The sequence below is a fragment of the Ursus maritimus genome, unplaced genomic scaffold (assembly GCF_017311325.1).
Source record: "Ursus maritimus isolate PB19 unplaced genomic scaffold, ASM1731132v1 scaffold_16, whole genome shotgun sequence".
Taxonomy (NCBI): Eukaryota; Metazoa; Chordata; class Mammalia; order Carnivora; family Ursidae; genus Ursus; species Ursus maritimus.
This window is the reverse complement of record NW_024424008.1, coordinates 43,059,622-43,078,118: the sequence shown is the minus strand read 5'-3', so window position 1 is coordinate 43,078,118 and position 18,497 is coordinate 43,059,622. Positions and strand designations below refer to the sequence as shown.

General features: G+C 43.3%; 1 protein-coding gene across 4 annotated transcripts; it reads left to right on the top strand.

Annotated features, from left to right (window-relative positions):
• The first annotated feature begins 953 nt into the window (after positions 1-953).
• EI24 (EI24 autophagy associated transmembrane protein) lies at positions 954-13,747 on the top strand. 4 transcript variants are annotated; one of them, XM_040631072.1, is made up of 12 exons: positions 954-1,092; positions 2,268-2,352; positions 3,410-3,474; positions 6,541-6,686; positions 6,977-7,037; positions 8,110-8,176; positions 8,703-8,827; positions 9,143-9,262; positions 9,623-9,734; positions 10,403-10,514; positions 11,132-11,206; positions 12,594-13,747. In XM_040631072.1, exons 3-12 carry the CDS (start codon positions 3,433-3,435, stop codon positions 12,754-12,756), a joined length of 1,023 nt encoding a protein of 340 aa, XP_040487006.1. In that variant the 5' UTR covers positions 954-1,092; positions 2,268-2,352; positions 3,410-3,432; the 3' UTR covers positions 12,757-13,747. The 4 variants fall into 4 exon arrangements, with proteins under 4 accessions (XP_040487006.1, XP_040487004.1, XP_040487005.1 ...); XM_040631070.1 differs by having other exon boundaries at positions 955-1,092; positions 3,365-3,474; XM_040631071.1 differs by lacking the exon at positions 2,268-2,352 and having other exon boundaries at positions 971-1,092; positions 3,365-3,474.
• Positions 13,748-18,497: the final 4,750 nt, after the last annotated feature.

Sequence of the window (18,497 nt, the reverse complement as noted above, 5' to 3'; positions counted from 1 at the left end):
TTGAAAGGAAGGGAAGGTTTCCCTAGGCTCAAGGTAGGGGGCTGGTTTATTTTGGCATGGGGCTGGACGTTGGGCCAGGGAGAAGGGGTCAACAACAACTCCTAGCCCACTTAACTGGAAGAGTCAGGAGGCCTGGGCATTTGCTCTGCCACTGACCTTGAGTGAGTCATGTGACACCCAGGCTTCCTGTCCCACAAATAGGAGGTTGCACTAAATAGCTTCTAGTGGTAAAAATCTGATCCTATAGGTGGTCCTAGCACTAACATCTCTAAACACAGAGGTAAAGGAAAATAGGAAGCGAAAAGAAGAGAGGAAATGGGAAGTGAGATGTAAGAGACTGGTAATACAAAAAAAGTTCTAGGTGCGGCTTAATGTGGATGCCAAGGAGTTGCCATCCCTGGGGTAAAAATGGATTGGTGGGGATGGAGATGACAAGGCTTTATTTCTATTCACGTTTAGAATTTTAATCTCAACCATCACTTTGCCGTCAGAGTGCACACCTAATGCAGCCGAACTGCATGGCGGCGTGTCCTGTTCTCAATGATCTTGACTTAAGCCCGTCGTTGCATAGTACCCTTTGGTTACAGAAAACCTCCAACCAGATAAAGCAAGGTGGCCTCTATATTTTGTTCCCCTGTTAGGCTTCGTAGCGTTTTAGAAGGACAAGCAAGCCTGCAAGAGTAAACGGGGAGGGCAAAAAAACAGGATGAGTTATCTGGCAGGACTGGATGAGGGAGGCGGTCCAGGAAGCGCGCGGGGCGGTCCTGGGCGCCCCGGACGCGGCGCGGGACGGGCTGGGTCCGCGCACAGACTGAGTTTCTCAGGCTCCGCCGCCCCGCCTGGCCCCGCCCCCTCCACCCCACCCCAGCCTGCACGGCGCCGCTCCGATCGGCTCCGCTCGGCTCGGCGCCCGCCCGACTTCCCAGCGGCCCCGTGCGGCCCGGGCATGCCCAGTGAGGGCGCAGCGGCCCCGGCCCTGGGAGCGCCCGGGCGGCAGCTGGCGGCCGGGCGCGGAGGGTCCAAGAGGAGCCGAGTGGGCCCGCTTTGGGCGAGGGGCCGGGTGGGCCGGAGCCGCGGCGGCGGAGCGGCCGGGTAGGTGCAGGCTGCCTGAGCCGGAGGCGGCGCGCGGCTGGGGCCCTGCGAGGCAGGGGCGGTGAGGGCGTGCGAGGGCAGGGAGGGCCCGAGCGCGGGGGTGCGTGGTTCCGGGCTTCGGGAGGGGACCCTTGGCAGGAGGGTTCTGGCCGGAGGCAGCCCAGGCCGGGGCGCGGGACGCAGCCCGCAGCCCCGCGCGAGACGCTGCCCCAGGTGTGGCGCGTCTATGTTTAGCTCTGCGTGTGACGGGAGGTGAGCGTGCTCCGCACCTCGTGCACGGCTGGGTTGCGGGTGGAGACTATGTTTCCGGTCGAAATTGGCAAGGAGGTACCACGGAGACGGGTCCGAGCTGACCCGAGGCAGTCCGTGGAGCCCTGGAGAGAAGCGAGGATGCTCACCCTTTCTGCACCTGGTGTGGGCTGGAACAGCTTCCTGCTTTCCGGACTTGGGTTTGGTGGCTTAGAAATGAAAGGACAGGATTGTGCCTCAGAAGATGCTTAACAAGTTTTAATGACTACTAGGGACCTAAGGGCCATCTGTATTTCCTGGTTCAAAAGAAGTTGTCCGTGGGATGCTCGCGTTAAACTCATTGCAAAGCTTGAGTAAAAAAAGTCCCGACTGAGAGTTCGAACACCAGGGTTCTGAAGTTCGCAGTAGCCTTTCATTTGCTGTGATCTTGGGCAAGCATTTAACTTCGGAGACTTAGTTCCTCCATCTGTAAAGTGATGAGAACCAGATGCATCTTATTTCCTTCCAGCTCAATTGTAAAGTTCCCCCTGTGTGGTCTCAAATTGTGGCAAGTTCTATTTTTCTCCATGCCTCAGCTTTTTGTCAAACCGGGCAATTCACCAAGTATCCGTGAAGAAAGGCTCCTAGGGTCTCTGTATAGAATTGAAGTGACTTGTCCTTCGATGGCAGCAGTTGGTCAGTAGGTAACCTGCCCTTCGTACGTGCGGAAGCCAGGTGTTAATGGCCACGGTTCAGATAACACAGCTGTTCTGCTGGACTAGGGCTGCCGTCCTTTGAGAAATCCAGACTAAGTGACTGGTTTCCTTAAACTCCAAGCTAGCGTAGTCTTTAGTGGAACTGTGTTTATACAGAAGGTACTATTTTTCTGTTCTTAACACCTTCTATTCAAAAGACCTGTGAAGAATTTTAATATCCTTAATTTACAGAGGAGGAAGTAGCTGGCTAAGAGTGAATCCACGACAGTCTTTAGAAGATGGGATTGTGTATTGAATAGTTCCTGTTCACCTGACAGTGAGTTACCCTGTCACCCTGAGGTGTTTTTAAGTGGGAGTATTCACAGAAGTTTCTGAACCCAAGAGACTTCTTTATCTGAAGTAATAGGATTTGACCTTAGGAGCAGATGGTACAGAGGGTGTTGTGCAAGTTGCTTTCCTCCTGCTGTATTCCCCGCTCTTCTGGTTCTGGGTGGCAGTAATCCAGTTGGGGCAGGGTACAGTTTGAAGTGGTTATATGTGTGAAGGAGAATGTGCTTATGTTTTGAAATTGGAGTTTTATACGAGATGCTGGTGAAACTCTGTCATAAATTTTTGGAGCTGGGGTCCTCATTCACCTGAGAAATATCTAAAATGAGAAAGCTGTAGTGTTTTAAGGAATGTTTATACACAGACTTTTTTGATCTAGTTTATAATCACTGTTTCTTGGATGCTTATTAAAATTGGGTGTGTGTATGTGTGTATGTATATATATATTTAAAGTTGGAAAACGGGGAGGCTTATTTGGTGGTCTAGGTGGGCGATTTCACATTGTACTTTAACTTACTTGTGTGCCCGAGAAACCTGCGTGTGAAGTGCATATTTAATAATTTTTGCCAGAACTTTCATCTTGCTCTTGTATTTTCATTCAAGTGTTTGAGGGTCTACATCAAGTATTACTACCGCTTTTAAGAGGATACTGAAATGTAATTATCACTCATTTCCAAATCCTCAAGTATTTGGGATGTGTAGGAGGGATAGTTAGGGACTTCGAGGCCCAGAGAGGAGACTCCTGGTCCAAGAGCACATTTACCCCCATGTAAAAGTGAAAGGGTGGGGGAAGTGACTTAAAAATTGTATTGCTTTCAGGTTTCAGCAGTTACAGACAGGTATACCTTCACTTAGTTCCCTGTGTTAGTATCTATGGGAGTGCCCAAATCTGCTACACTCCCCAGTAAGTATGTGAAAAACATCCTCACATTGAGTGTACGTGAAGTAACTTACCTGTAAGATACCTATTTGTTGCCCCCTTATGCTCCATCTGTTTCCAGGTCCTTCATGATGAAAGATTTTGAGACACTTCTCTCTCTGTGTAGTTGGTAGTTTGGGTGGTGAAGAGATGGCTGACAGTGTCAAAACCTTTCTCCAGGACCTTGCCAGGGTGAGTACAGTGTTGTGTTATCTCTTGATCTTTTTGCTGCAGGAACTGACTAGGAAATCCTTCAGGTTTTGGGGGGAAGTTTTTGTTGTATTTATTGGGTCCTTCACCTGCAGGTTTTCATTCTCATCCACACTACTCAGGAGATTAAGTATTATCTTGCATCTTCCAGAAGCTTGGGAGAGCTATCTAGTGAGTGTCTCTAGTATTGGAACCTTGGTTAGTTTGACTCCAGAGCCTTTTTTTTTAAAAAGCTTTCTATTTTGGAATAATTTTAGACTTACAGAAAAGTTGCAAAATAGTACAAAGAGTTGCTCTGTATCCTTCACCAGCATCAAGTTATTTTATGTAACTGTCGTCTGCTGGCCACACTTGAACAATGAACATTGATAGACTACTATTACCTAAACTACTTTATTCCTATTTACTTTATAGAACCTACTTTCCCGCCATTCTACGTGGTACAGATGACGATGCTCTAGGGAAAAAAATGCCCATAAACATCTGGTTAGGACTTAGTAACCCCAACGAACCAGTAGCACAAAATTCCATCATAGTGGATGTCTGAGGTTTAATGCCCTGGTTGTGTAGCCCCTGTAGCTGTATTCCTGAGAGAAGGGAGAGGGAGCAGGGATCCTTCTTCAGTGGGAATGCTTACAAGTTTTTACCTTGGAGTAAAAAAGGGGGAATTGAAGGAGTATCTTAGAAGGGTCAAAGAGACTTCATGCAATGAGATCTATTTTTTTTTAAGATATTATTTATTTTTATATATTTGAGAGAGAGGGAGCATGAGCAGAAGAAACAGACTCACCGCCTAGCAGGGAGCCTGATGCGGGGCTCGATCCCTGGACCCTGGGATCATGACCTGAGCCAAAGGCAGACACTTAACCAACTGAGCCGCCCAGGCGCCCTGAGATCTACTTTTAACACCTTTACCTCATCTTGCCATTCTTGTACTATAAAATTTCAACCCTGGATCGGTTCTGCAATGCACTGTTAATGTTTGTCTGCCCCATTTAGACTGTAAGCATCTCAGAGGTGGGGATCCAGTCGTCGTCCTAGCACATGCAAGGCCCTCAGCCATAACTTCAGTACCTTAAATATTTAAACAATTTGTGGAAGATTTAGAAGTTAAAAGCAAAACAAGTCTCTACTTGCAGATAAAAAGATCAGGTACACACTGCCAATTTATGCCGTCAGTAGTAGTACATAACCCATTCCCATTTTTCTGTATCCTGGCAGTTATCTCCAAAATTTGTTGTAGCTAATAACAGTAGGTAAAAATGCCATTCTTGAGTCCAGATAGGCCTTTGCTTCCAGAATGTCTTTTTTCCACCTGTTCTTTGTGAGGTTGAATATCCCAGTGCTACCAGTCTACTTTGGACATAAATCTATTGTGGAACATACTTTAAACTATTTTTATTGTTTTTTTGGTTGTATACTTTTCCTGTAGGTTACACGTTTCTTGAGCATTTTCATGTGACCAATGTCTAGCTCATTGAGGATGCTTAATATGTGGGTGGATGGATGGATGAATGAATGTTGTTTTCGGAACTGGATGATAGGCAATTCTGGGGTTTGCAGCACTAACTTTTCCGTTATCGGAGCTCTTTCAATATGGTGGGCAAGTGCCTCTGTCACTGTCAATTTATAGACCTAACAACCCTCTCCCCCTTCATACGCTCTTAAAGGACATTCTTTCCTCCATCTGTACTACCGTGTTGTTTCTGTCTTATGTGGCATGCTCTCATCCTCCAGCTATTCCCATCTTACACTAGTGATTTCTTTGTCTTTCCGCAGCTGTGGTCCAGCCCCTGGTCCTTTCTAGAGACCAGTGTTTAATTTGTTCTCGTATCCCTGGAGTTCAGTACAGGGCATAAGGCATACCAGAGGTATTTGATTAATATTAATAAAGAGAACAGAGGAGGGCAATAACCAGATTTTTGTAGTCTTTTAAGTGTGGAGGGATTAGAAAACCACTGTTTTGCAACCATGTGATTCAAGCTTGGTTTGAGCAAGAATTGTCAGTGGGTACTAAATCTCAGAGAGAGAAACTTAATGAGCAGGATATTTGCTTGGTCTCAGCAGCGTTGACCACCGATGGCTTACTAGTTGCAAGAAGAGAAATTTGCAACCATACAGTGGAGACACTGGACAGCACCTTGACTGAGGATGTAAAATAACATCGCCAGCAAGGGCAGGCAGATGTCTTTCTCTGCCGCTAGTATCTAGAAGGGCACACCAGCCTTACTGTGATACTCCTGCCCAAAGTGGGGTAGTCTGGGTCTCATGGTAAGAAAACCTAAATTGAGGGAACCATGAAATAACTAGCCTCTGTACTTCAAGAAGAAAGACAGGCTGAGAAGCTGTTTCTAATAAAGGAGCTTAAGGAGCTAGGACAGGTAAATGTAGCATGTGACTCCGAACTGATTTCTGACACGTGCAGGGTAAACATGCTATAGAGGGTGTTGTTCGGACAAATGGAGAAACTGGAATATGGCCTGAGGATTAAAGGATTTCAGTATTAAGTTTCTGGAATCAATAACTTGTGGTTATAGAAAAGAATACCATTCTCAGGAATACACATTCTGGGGGTGCCTGGGTGGCTCAGTTGGTTAAGCATCTGCCTTTGGCTAAAGTCCTGATCCCAGGGTCCTGGGATGAAGCCCTGTGTCGGGCTCCCTATTCAGCGGGTGGCCTGCTTCTCCTTCTGCCATGCCCCCTGCTTGTGATTTTCCTTTCTCTCTGTCAAATAAATAAAATCTTTAAAAAAAAAAAAGAAGAATACACATTCTGGTATGGGGGGAAATGTGTGTGTATATATATTGTGTAAATAATAAATTAATTTACCACATTTATTATTGGTAAATCTGAGAAAGGATATTTGCAAGTTCTAGTTTTAGAACTGCTGTAAATTTTGAATTATATCAAACTATCAAGGCTCCCTTAAGCCATGTGGCAAAATAAGTTCAGTGGTTTCCACTGGTACTTCACTTTACTGTATGTAACTTGGGAAAGTCTTCTGTCATCCACAATCCTTCCTCTTTAAAATGATACCCTTGTCTATAGGGAATCAAAGACTCCATCTGGGGAATTTGTACCATCTCAAAGCTAGATGCTCGGATTCAGCAAAAGAGAGAGGAGCAGCGCCGAAGAAGGGCAGGCAGTGTGCTGGCGCAGAGGAGAGCCCAGAGTACAGAAAGGAGGCAAGAGAGGTAAGGAGTGGGGGCTGATGTCGGAAAATGTCTGAGGGGGTGGGCTTCAGGAAGCGACTGGTCCTTAGGATAGAATTAAGACTCTGTATAGTCACTTGGAGCTTCAGGACCCCGTTATGTGCGTTTTGTATTTTAGCCTTTTCTCATTGACCCTAGGAGAACATTGGGAGAATAACAGGTGCTAGAAAACTAACAGTAACCAACGAAAGGTCTAAGGTGAGGAGGGACTGAATAATGATATGGAAGTAGCCTGTGTACCTTACGAGCTAAATACATGTGGTCTTTTCCAGTGAGCCACGTATCGTTAGTAGAATTTTCCAGTGCTGCGCTTGGAATGGTGGAGTATTCTGGGTAAGTTCTTTTTCCTCAAATGCCAGGTGCCTTGTCCTCAGGTTGTTGCTATTGTTAATAGTTCTTGACTCCTGTCTTGAAACTGAAATGGGTAACTTTCATGTGGTGATACATGCTTAAGACCATAACTGAGGAAGGAGTCTGCACCAGCGGTGATTTTATTCCCACACAGAGAACACTTGTATATAAATATCAGGGATAGCCCTAAATGTACACATTTATTTATTTATCTATCTATCTATCTATTTATTTATTTATTTATTTTTTTTAGAGAGAGAACAAGCTGGGGTGGGGGATGCCTCTCTGCAGAGAGGCAGAGGGAAAGGGCGAGAGAATCTCAAGCAGGCTCTACACGGTCTCGATCCCGTGACCCTGAGATCATGACCTGAGCCAAAATCAAGAATCAGACACTTAACCGACTGAGCCACCCAGGCACTTCGACACTTTCATTTTTTTAAAAAGTGACTGTTTCACCAATTTTAATGTTAAGAGTTTCTCTTGACACTGGACATTTTGGCTAAGAGCAACTATGGGAGATCAGAAGGAAAAGGCAGAAGGACAAGGGCAAGGTTATCCTTGCATCTGGTCTTATCAATCTATTAGAATTGATTACTTTGAAAACCCATACCAGAAAAAGTTGCCTAGAGTTCATCGAGAGCTAACATGGACTTAAGGGAAATTTGAGTACTTTGAAGGACAGGTAGTTAAGTATTATTATTTTTTTTACTTGGAATTCAATGTAATTCAAGTTGTCTGGATCTAAACATTTCACAAATGTTTGTATATGTTTAATTAATAAAGTATTACTGCATATTTAGTATGTACCTGTATTTTGGTCTGAACACCATTTGCAGTGTTCATCTATGTCCCCAAGAGTCTGACTGTTGTCATAGGCAGTGTCAGGCTTGTACCTTAGCAGGGAGTACTGGGAGATAGAAATGGGTCTCAGTTTTGGTGCCTCTTCAGGCCTCCTTGAAAAGGCACCTCTATCTGGAAAATAAGACACTGAAACTAGCAACTCTTGTTCTAATGAGGAGCTTTTAATGTTTACTTTATTCCTTCTTTCCTTTAGTTAAGTCTCCTCTTGTTTTATCGAGTGTTTATTCCCGTACTACAGTCAGTGACAGCCCAAATTATTGGTAAGTATACGCATTGCTGCGTGCCATCTGCCTGCGATGGGGGTGGGAGGTACCTCCCTGTCTCCCTCAGTTTATTGACACTTGGGTGTACCAGGAGCTTTGGATGTTTTTAGCTCAAGCCTCTCTACAACCCTCTGAGCGGGTACTGTCACAGATAGCTTTTTTTATGGATGAGGAAATAGAAATTAGTTACTGAGGTTAAACCATTAGTAAGTGGCAGAGCTGGGATTGAATGCAACCCAGGTAGTTTCCTGCATAGTGTGTGCTGTTAGAGCACTGTGACATCTCCGTCACCACCAGGTAAGCAGCACAGATGGCTTCTCTGACTTAGAGCTGTGGCTAGCGATTGGTGTGTGTCCGAAGAAGAAAACTATCCGAAGTCGGTATGGGGATATGCTGGCAAGAAACAGAGGTGTGGGGGGTGGATGGGGGGTGGGGGAGAAGAATCACCAACTAGGGGTTCCATATTCGGTGTTTATTTTTCATTTCTTCCGTTAGACTGACAACTCTTTTTCCCCCTTTTTAGGTGATCCATCACTACATGGAGATGTTTGGTCATGGCTGGAATTCTTCCTTACGTCCATCTTCAGTGCTCTTTGGGTGCTCCCTCTGTTTGTGCTTAGCAAAGTTGTAAACGCCATTTGGTTTCAAGTAGGTCCATGGCAGAATGGAGTCTGGGTCCTGCAGCACGATGGGTTGATGGGTGGCAGGTTTTAGCCTGTGGTTGGTGGCCATGCAGAGAATGATTTCATAGCCTTAACCTTTCTTGTTCATGCAGCCAGTGGGTGATCTTTGTGGGCTTGTAAAATGGAATTATTGTCTCAGGTCACAAAAGCATCTCATTGCCAGATGTCCAGGAACTTTTCTCACCTGGCAGATCTAATGGTAGATCAGTGGCCTTAGCTTTGGGGATGGATGGTGAAACCATCTCATTCATGGTTTGGTGAGCTCCTTTCTCTGTTACAGGACATAGCTGACCTGGCATTTGAGGTATCAGGGAGGAAGCCTCACCCATTCCCTAGTGTCAGCAAAATAATTGCTGATATGCTCTTCAACCTTTTGCTGCAAGCTCTTTTCCTCATCCAGGTGAGACTGGCCTTCTGGGTACATGGGCAGGTTTTGAAAAAAGGTTCACTAGAGGGAGCTTCACAAAGCTAGGGTATTGCATTTATACTGGGGCAGATAAGCTTTATGGGAGGTAATGATTTTTTAATCATTTTTTCGCAGAAACAACTGGAAAATTAAAAAATCGTAAAGTAATAAGCAACATGAATTTACCTCCTCTTCCCTGCCCATGGGCATTCTCTACTCTCCTGCTAGTGAGAAACTTGAGGAGCGTCGATGAGGCTGTGTTATGCAGGCAGAGGGGGACGACTCAGAGTGGCGGGTAAAGAGCGTTAGGTCTCTGAAGCTTTGGGATTAAGATTTTCCATATTTGTTCTTTAGGGGATGTTCGTGAGTCTCTTTCCCATCCACCTTGTTGGTCAGCTGGTTAGTCTTCTGCATATGTCCCTTCTCTACTCACTGTACTGCTTTGAATATCGTTGGTTCAATAAAGGTAAGTCCATCTAAAGAAACTCAGATGTGGGAGGTCCAGTTTGGAAATGCTGCTAGGCAGACTTCTTAAACTGTTTAATACTTAGGCCCTTGGTAAACAGTCTTTGGAAGGAAGTAGCCTCTTTGGCAAGAGGGAATTTGCACTTGGCTTAAAGGGTTTAACCCATAACTTTGATGCTGGGGGATATGGCAATGTAGCATTACCCTCATGGTGCTTAATGTGATGTGGCCATACAGTGGCGTAAAGGAGCACGCGTTTTCCTGACTTTGAGGAATTGGTTTGATGTCAGTACTTTCATATTCTCCGGGGGATGTTTTTAAGACCTTGGCATATTCGTAAAGGTGTCTGTGGTTGGAAGAGGTTAATTGATTTCTAGAGAATGGCTGCCTTTTTATTTGATACCTTACTTTGTTTGAGACTAATCATGACAAAGGATGCTGATGTAATTCATAATTCCTAGCAGCTTTGAAATTGTGATTATCGAATTGAAAAACTTCACACAGAAGCATTATATCGTATTTGGACAATTCCCATTTATATGCTTTAACTGTTCCAAATGACAGATGTATACCTGAAAGTCAAACTTCAAGTAATTTGTCTACCATATTTAGTCATTTGACTAAAAGGAAGTAAGCGATCTAATTATTGTCTTGGCTGTCTTGTTTTAGGAATTGAAATGCACCAGCGGTTGTCAAACATAGAAAGGAATTGGCCTTACTACTTTGGATTTGGCTTGCCCTTGGCATTCCTCACAGCAATGCAGTCCTCATACATTATCAGGTAATTTGGCCAGAGGGACTTGATGGGGGCTAGTAAGAATACTCAGTGTAGGGAGCATTTTTTGTATACCTGGTTTTATGGTAGGCATTTTCCATCCTTATTTGGCCATCAGGAGGTCTGTAGACTTTTTCTTCTTGACAGATAGACATTGTCAGTTAGGATTAAAATATAGTCTGCATGATCCTAAATGCCGCATTCTTTTGTGTTGCCTCCTGGAGCAGTGTTTACCAGAGACAGTGCTTGGGAAAACAACAAAAAAAATCTTTTTGAAGAGTTGTTTGATAGATTAAGGTTTCATCAGGGGCGCCTGGGTAGCGCAGTCGTTAAAGCGTCTGCCTTCGGCTCAGGGCGTGATCCCGGCGTTCCGGGATCGAGTCCCACATCAGGCTCCTCCGCTGGGAGCCTGCTTCTTCCTCTCCCCCTCCCCCTGCTTGTGTTCCCTCTCTCGCTGGCTGTCTCTATCTCTGTCAAATAAATAAAATCTTAAAAAAAAAAAAAAAGATTAAGGTTTCATCAAACCGTGATGTTAGCTCTGGAGGCAAGGGAACTCTGGGCTTCTAATCTATCCTCCAAAGTCACGGCTGTCATGAAGGTGACTGTTTCTCTTCTGTTCACAGTGGCTGCCTCTTCTCCATCCTCTTTCCTCTATTCATTATCAGCGCCAATGAAGCAAAGACCCCTGGCAAAGCATAGTAAGTACTACCCAGTATTAGCTAAAGTGTGGTGAGCTATCTGTCTGTTAAAGGATCAGGGCTATAACATCACTATTATAGGAATGGGACTTTAAAAAAAACATCATGTCTTACATTGTAGGAAAGCGTTAATGTACACTATGATGAGAGAAAAACACTTCTGGAATATATCCCCCAATTTTCCCCAGGCAGATATGCACATGTGTTTCAAAATGTGAGGCTATTATACATAGTTTTAAAATTTAACAATTCACTGAATATAAGGCACTGTAAACACTGTAGTGAAACCCATTTTTGTAAGAATGGCCAACTTTTTTGTAGTGGATCATGTGATCTGACTACATGAGTTTATTATAGTGATAGTGAAACAAAGTATTTATTTTTTAGTATTTTAGTTATTTGAGGAAGAGCATGAGCAGGGGCGGGGCGGGGGTTGGGGGAGACAGGGAGAAGCAGACCTCCCCACTGAGCAGGGAGCTCTGGGCTTGATCCTAGGACCCAGAGATTATGACCTGAACCAAAGGCAGACGCTTAACCAACTGAGCCACCCAGGTGCCCCAAAGCAAAGTATTTTAAAGTGAATCTTTAGCGGAGTGCCTGGGTGGTGCAGCCGGGTTAGTGTCTGACTTCTGATTTTGGTTCAGGTTATGATATCAGGGTCATGAGATCGGGCCCCACGTCGGGCTCGGTGCTGAGCGTGGAGCCTGCTTGAGATTCTCTCTCCCTTTTTCTCTGACCTTCCCCCGCCACTCGAGCACATGTTCGTTTGTGCATGCATGCTCTCTCTCTAAAAACAATAAAATATCTTAAAAAATAAAATGAAGTGAATCGTTAGCAATAATAGTAGCACTCCTAAAGTTTTACCATTTAAAAAAAAAAGCTTAATCTTTGATCAATTTTGGTTAAGTCAGTGTGTGGATACATGTATTAGAAATTTCAGATCGGTTTCGGGTGTTTGCTTGCTCTTACTACCCAGCAGTGCTCAGTGTAATGGCAATCTGTGGTGTAACTGGCTTTCTCTTGAAACTCTTGGAAACGAAGCACATGTAGTATATGGTATCTTCAGACATAGCTGGAGGTTTATAAACAGCCATAGAAAAGTACTTCTCCGATCAAAATTAACCTGAAATGTAACTTTATTTCCTCTGAGCCTTCATACTTCAAGTGGTGATTCCTTTGCACTCATAACAGCAGCTGGACCCAGCACCTTCTTTAGCTGTTAACCCATGTGTCTAATATCTGCATATAAGTTCCTTGATCAAATTTCAGTTGTCTTGTTTTCCTCTGTGTCATTTTAAGTTTAATGTAGTCAAGTAAGTTGTCAAATAATTAAAACATTAAGTTTGACCCACTGGGGATCTAACAAGTTGGGTCTCTTGCCTTCCAGCCTTTTCCAGCTGCGCCTCTTCTCCTTGGTGGTTTTCTTAAGCAACAGACTTTTCCACAAGACGGTCTACCTGCAGTCCACCCTGAGTAGCTCAACCTCTGCAGAGAAATTCCCTTCACCGCATCCGTCTCCCGCCAAACTGAAGGCTGCTGCAGGCCACTGAGTCGCCTGCCATCCAGAGGGGATGGGTGGGGTTGGAAGGAGGCTGTAGGGGCTCTTTTCCTTGTCCCCTCCTCTGCCAGGGAAGGCAGGACCCGCTCTGCCAAGGGCCCTCTGCGTATTCCCTTCTCTCTGAGGAATTGGGATTTTGTCTCTGGTGCACTAAAGGCAGAATCTTCTTGACACCAGTGTGTGGATTTTTAACACCGGTGAGTCTGAATGGACCACAGGTTTTTCTGTAGCTCTTTTCTAGCACTTGCCAGCCCCCGTGCCTGGACTGATTGGAATACTATTTTTGTCCCTGTGCCATTGACCCTCCCAGCTCCCCGTCCTGCCTTCTCCCACCCTCGGATGAATGGATTTTGTAATTCTAGCTGTTGTATTTTGTGGACCTGTTTTTTTGTTGTTGTTGTTGTTGTTGTTGTTTTTCTGTGAAGCACATATATTGGATGTGGGAGGTAAAGGAGTATCTCATTTGCTCCTGGTCACTCCCTTTATAGCCATCACTGTCTATTGTTTCTTGTAACTCAGGTTAGATTTTGGTCTCTCTTGCTCCACTGCAAAAAAACAAGCCTGAAGAGATGGGACAGGAGGAAAGACCTCATAGCCAGATCTGGGTTTTGAAGAGTGATTTTCTTTCTTCCCCTTGAAGGGGAAAAAGCTTTTTTCACTGGTACATTTAGAGTCCCCCAGCTAAAGGGAGGTACCAGTTCTGGACAGGTGCCACTGCAACACCGAATGCTCAGAGAACCTGAACTTGGAACTCTGAAGGTCTGAAGGGTACTGCTGGCCACTGCCGGGTCTGTCTGGTATTTCAAAGGAATATTGGGTGCTGCAAATAGGAACTGAAGGGGTAAACTTATTAAACCCATTAAGCCTGTGATTGGTTGGTATTTTCCTGTCATTTTAAAGAGACTAAATATGGGGAAAGGGGCAGATGTCAAAACACTTGTCCAATTTTAAAATGTCACAATTAAACGTGAGCTGGTTTCCGACAAGCGTGTAATGTTTGAATTTTCAAAAATCATCACCTCACGAAACGTTAAAAAGGTTAAGTGGAACACGTGACTTTGCCTTGAACAATTTGGTTGTAGTTTTGAGAGATTAGTCCTGAAAAATGTTCCCTGAGGAAGTGTGGATTATGTGATTATAATCATATTTACATCTTATGATAGAATTGGGAATTGTTTTTAAGTCCATTATGTATGTCTCCTGTGTATTCATGAAGGGCGAGAGATCCTTTCAGGTTTCAGTGTATTGAACATTTCATTAGGGAAGGGATTAGACATTTGGTTGAGAGAAACCTTCATTATTTACAAGACAGTAAGGATGTAAAAATCATTGCTGGGAGATGTACAAGCAAGTTCAAAGTACAGAAGGTTTTAAAATAGTGGGCATCTTGGAAGCGGGTGTTGTTAGCAGCTTGTGCACAAGAAATTGTAAAAGACATGAGATTTCGTCCCAATATTCCCCTCTGACCCCTCTGGTCATTCAACCAGGTTGCTGTGGGGTGGTTTGAAGAAGACCTCAGTATTTCAGCAGCCATTACCTTAAAGTGAACTTAAAGTTTTTACAACTGGCTTTGTTCTTTAAGGGCCCACATCTTAGCTGCCTGAAATTTGTGTTTGTACCAACTAAGCTGGTCTTAGTTTAGAAGGGTGAGGGGTTAAGTGGATGAAGGCACGTGATTCTTATCCAGCACTGTGCCTAGCTATAGAAAAATGCTCAAAGTTGGAAGTGAGGAATCTACAGAATTTTATTAATGTCATCGAAAGGCCAGGCCTGTACGATGATGGATTAGGCATATCTACAGTAAAAATCTGGCAACCATCTCAAATAAGATGTCCACAAAAGCTGTGTGAATTCCTCTTAAATTTTCACTAGGGCAGTGGTTAGGAAATCAGGATCAAAGGAACAGTAGGCTGTTTTTGCTAAGTTCAGAAAGGCAAGTTGAGGCAAACTGACTAACTGAAAGGAAGGGAGATCATACTGCTAAACATGAAAGGGCTTGAGTTTTAACCATGCAACCAGTAGGATCTTAGGCATCCTGTTCACAAAAGTTCTTGTCAGGGACAGGCATCAGCTTGAACAGACGTATGGGATTCAAAACACTGCCCTTACGTCCTATCTAGAGCTCAGTTGCCCATGATAGCAACTTGAAAAATTGGCAAGTGGATACTTCAGACCTGAGTACGTTTGCTAAGTCTGTTGGAAACTTTTCAGTGGGCAGATTCATGTACTGACTTGTTAATTGCTCTGCACTTAGTAAGGAGCCAAGATAAAGTTGAAGAGGAATTGTGACAAACTGGAGCAAACCCAAAAGAGGGCAGCCCGTGGCTAGAGGTTTTTGAATCACCTTAAAAGGATAACAGCTGTGGGAATAAAAAGGCAACTATAGTTGTTCACCGTCTATTCATTTTCCATCCTCTTGTATTTTCTGATTATAGAAATAGTACATTCAGCTTCTGTACTCACGTATTTACATCCACCAAGACTGCTCTGGTAAAGGTTATCAGCTCAGTAGTACAATGGAATAGACCTTTCCCTCCTCCCCCATTAACATGACTTCAGGTCAGTGTAACATGCCTTTTGAACAATGACAGCCATGTATCAGTGAAGTATTTTGGATGGACCTAAAGCGAGTCCATAGAGCCCAGTCAAGGATTGAGTGGGGGAATGGATGGCTTCATCATGTAACATTTAAGTGCCTCCTCTGTTGGGCACTTTGCAAAGCACGGGGGATTCAAGGGCAAACCAGAAAGATGATTACTGTCCTCTTGGACCTAACAGCACAGTGAGGGAGAGTGACAAGTGATCAAACAAATTCAAAAAATAACACGTTCAAATAGCTACTACTTTCCATAGGTCTCAAAGCTAGATAAAACATTGAATTTCAGGGAATCTCAGTTGGGTGAGAGGTTAGGCTATACATTCAGCCTCCTATTCTTGTACTCATTCTCTGATTTCAAGTTTAAATATTTTGTAGTGCTTTCAGACCTATGGGGAAAATAATGACCATTTGATCATTGAGATAAATCTTAAATCATTTAGAAAAATAGTTCTCGATCAACATCAGAATCATCTCTGGAGCTTTCTCCAAATACACGTATCACCTGACCTGGAGGAAATTTAATTCCAGAACAAAAGGTAACTTTAAAAATTCTATTAACTATTCTCATAGAAATTTGAGAAACTATTGCATCCATAAAGTAAGAACAGATTGTTGTGAAAAGGGGGCAGAATAGGAAAGTTATTGGAACTTAAAGCAGTTGTGGAAGTAAAATGGCTTTTAAAAGTGATAGATGTGCACAGACATTTTTCCAAAGAAAACCTACAGATGGCCAAGAGACACATGGAAAGATGTTCAACATCACTCATAATCAGGGAAATGCAAATCAAAACTATAATGAGATACCTCACACCTGTCAGAATGGCTAAAATAAAAAACACAAGAAACAAGTGTTGGCGAGGATGTAGAGTAAAAGGGACGCTCATGCACTATTGGTGGGAATGCAAACCGGTGCAGCCACTGTGGAAAACAGCATGGAGTTTCCTCAAAAAATTAAAAACAGAACCACCCTATGATCCAGTAATAGCACTTCTGGGTATTTACCCCCAAAATACAAAAATACTATTTCAAAGGGATGCATGCACGCTTATGTTTATTGTAGCATTATTTACTTTATCCAAACTTTGGAAGCAGTCCAAGTGTTCTTCAATAGGTGAATGGGTAAAGAAGTGGTGTATATATATATATATATGGTGAAATATTATTCAGCCATAAAAAGAATGAAATCTTGCCATTTGCAATGACACGGATGGAGCTAGAGAATACAATGCTAAGTGAAATAAGGCAGAGAAAGACAAATATTATATGATCTCACTCATATGTGGAGTTTAAGAAACAAAACAAACGAGCATAGAAAAAAGACAAACCAAGAAACAAACTCTTAACTATAGAGAACAAATTGGTGGTTACCAGAGAGGAGGCGGATGGGGAGCTGGGAGGAAATAGGGGAAGGGGATTAAAGAATACACACCATGATAAAAAAAAAAAAGATAAAGTATAAAAAAGTGACAGGAGACTAAATTAGAGAATTGCAAGATAAAATTGAGGAAATTTCTCAGAACAGAGCAGAATGATCAAGACATGGAAAAAGTTAATCATGGAAATGTCCAGGAATCAGGAGGTCTGACATTCGTCTGAATAGCACCTTCAGAAATGAGAACAGGAACATGGAGACAGGAATAAAACCAAAGAAAATTTCCTGGACTTATGATGAAATTGGTATTTTCAGATAGAAAGGGCCTGCAGAGAGTAAAGATGAAAATGAGAGCAAAAATGAAAGGAGAACACAAGTACATGGGATGTCTGAGGGAAAGTCATTTATCAGAAAAATAGGTTACTTACAAAGGACTGTGATTCATACGGGCATCAGACTTCTCAAGAACAACTCTAGATAACAGTAAAATTGTAATGCTTTAAAAGGGACACTTTTTTGTGTGGTCATGGGTATAGGCAATGTGTGCGTCCCTATTTTGTTCCCATAATTCTAGCAACGTTACAGAGGGCAAAACAACGGCATTGTTTGCTTTCCATTCAGCTTTTCTGAAAAAGTTACTTGAAAAATCTACCAAAGGGAAAAATAAATCCAAGAAATAGATGACTAATTAAAACAAAAAGCATCCAACCAAACATGAAACAGTGAAATAAGTGCATTAAGAAGAAATCTTAGTAATGCAGCTTTGCGGCACACTTGGAAAGGTAGATTCTGGGGAGAGAATCTTCAAGAAGGAAATAAATACTGTTACTCTGGTGTGCCTCAGATAAGATGAAGGCATGTGTTTTTTTGATTAATGATGTAAAAGAGGTAAGTAGACACTTCAGGAAAGACCACGGGCTCCACAGGAATGACCTGACTCCTACAAAGCAAGCAAAAATAGCATTATTCTAAGCAATTGATGGAATAATAAAAATAGTGTTTCTGAAAGAACCAACTCTAAACTTCTGGTTCAATAAAGCAGGAGGGAGAAGGATTAACTCATATGCTGACTTCATGTATATTTTCTGGGTTTACAATAATTTTCGCCGTGACTTTGCTATCCCGACTTTGATTTAATTATAGATTAGACTTTCCCTATCAACTGGTAGTGAAGAATCAGCCTAAAAATCGGCTTCAAGGGGTGCCTGGGTGGCTCAGTCCGTTAGGCGTCTGTCTTCGGCTGGGGTCATGATCCCAGGGTCCTGAGATCCAGAGCCCGGAGACAGGTTCCGTGCTCAGTGGGGAGCCTGCTTCTCCCTCTCCTTCTGCAGCTCCCCTTGCTTGTGTGTTCTCCCTCTCTCTGTTTCTGTTAAATAAATAAAATCTTTTAAAAAATGAGCTTCAGTTTTAAACTTTGTTTTTTGGTAGTATATTTTGACTTTTGAAAAAGTTGATTTAGTTTTACTGCCCGGAAACTTAAGGATGCCCTTTAAGAAACATGTTCAATAATTTAAAAAAAAAAATTAATGAAAACCCAAGATCTTATGTTCTTCATTTTTTTTTTTTTAAGATTTTATTTATTTGACACAGAGAGAGACAGCCAGCGAGAGAGGGAACACTGGCAGGGGGAGTGGGAGAGGAAGAAGCAGGCTCCCAGTGAGGAGCCTGATGTGGGGCTCGATCCCAGGACTCTGGGATCACGCCCTGAGCCGAAGGCAGACACTTAACGACTGAGCCACCCAGGCGCCCCCTTATGTTCTTC

What these genes read in the sequence shown, in the direction of transcription:
- EI24 (XM_040631072.1), top strand. Translation starts at nt 3,433, where the DNA reads ATGGCTGACAGTGTCAAAACCTTTCTCCAGGACCTTGCCAGG. An exon ending in TTCTCCAGGACCTTGCCAGG is followed by an intron (nt 3,475 to 6,540) that starts GTGAGTACAGTG and finishes CCTTGTCTATAG; the next exon opens with GGAATCAAAGACTCCATCTG. An exon ending in ACAGAAAGGAGGCAAGAGAG is followed by an intron (nt 6,687 to 6,976) that starts GTAAGGAGTGGG and finishes GGTCTTTTCCAG; the next exon opens with TGAGCCACGTATCGTTAGTA.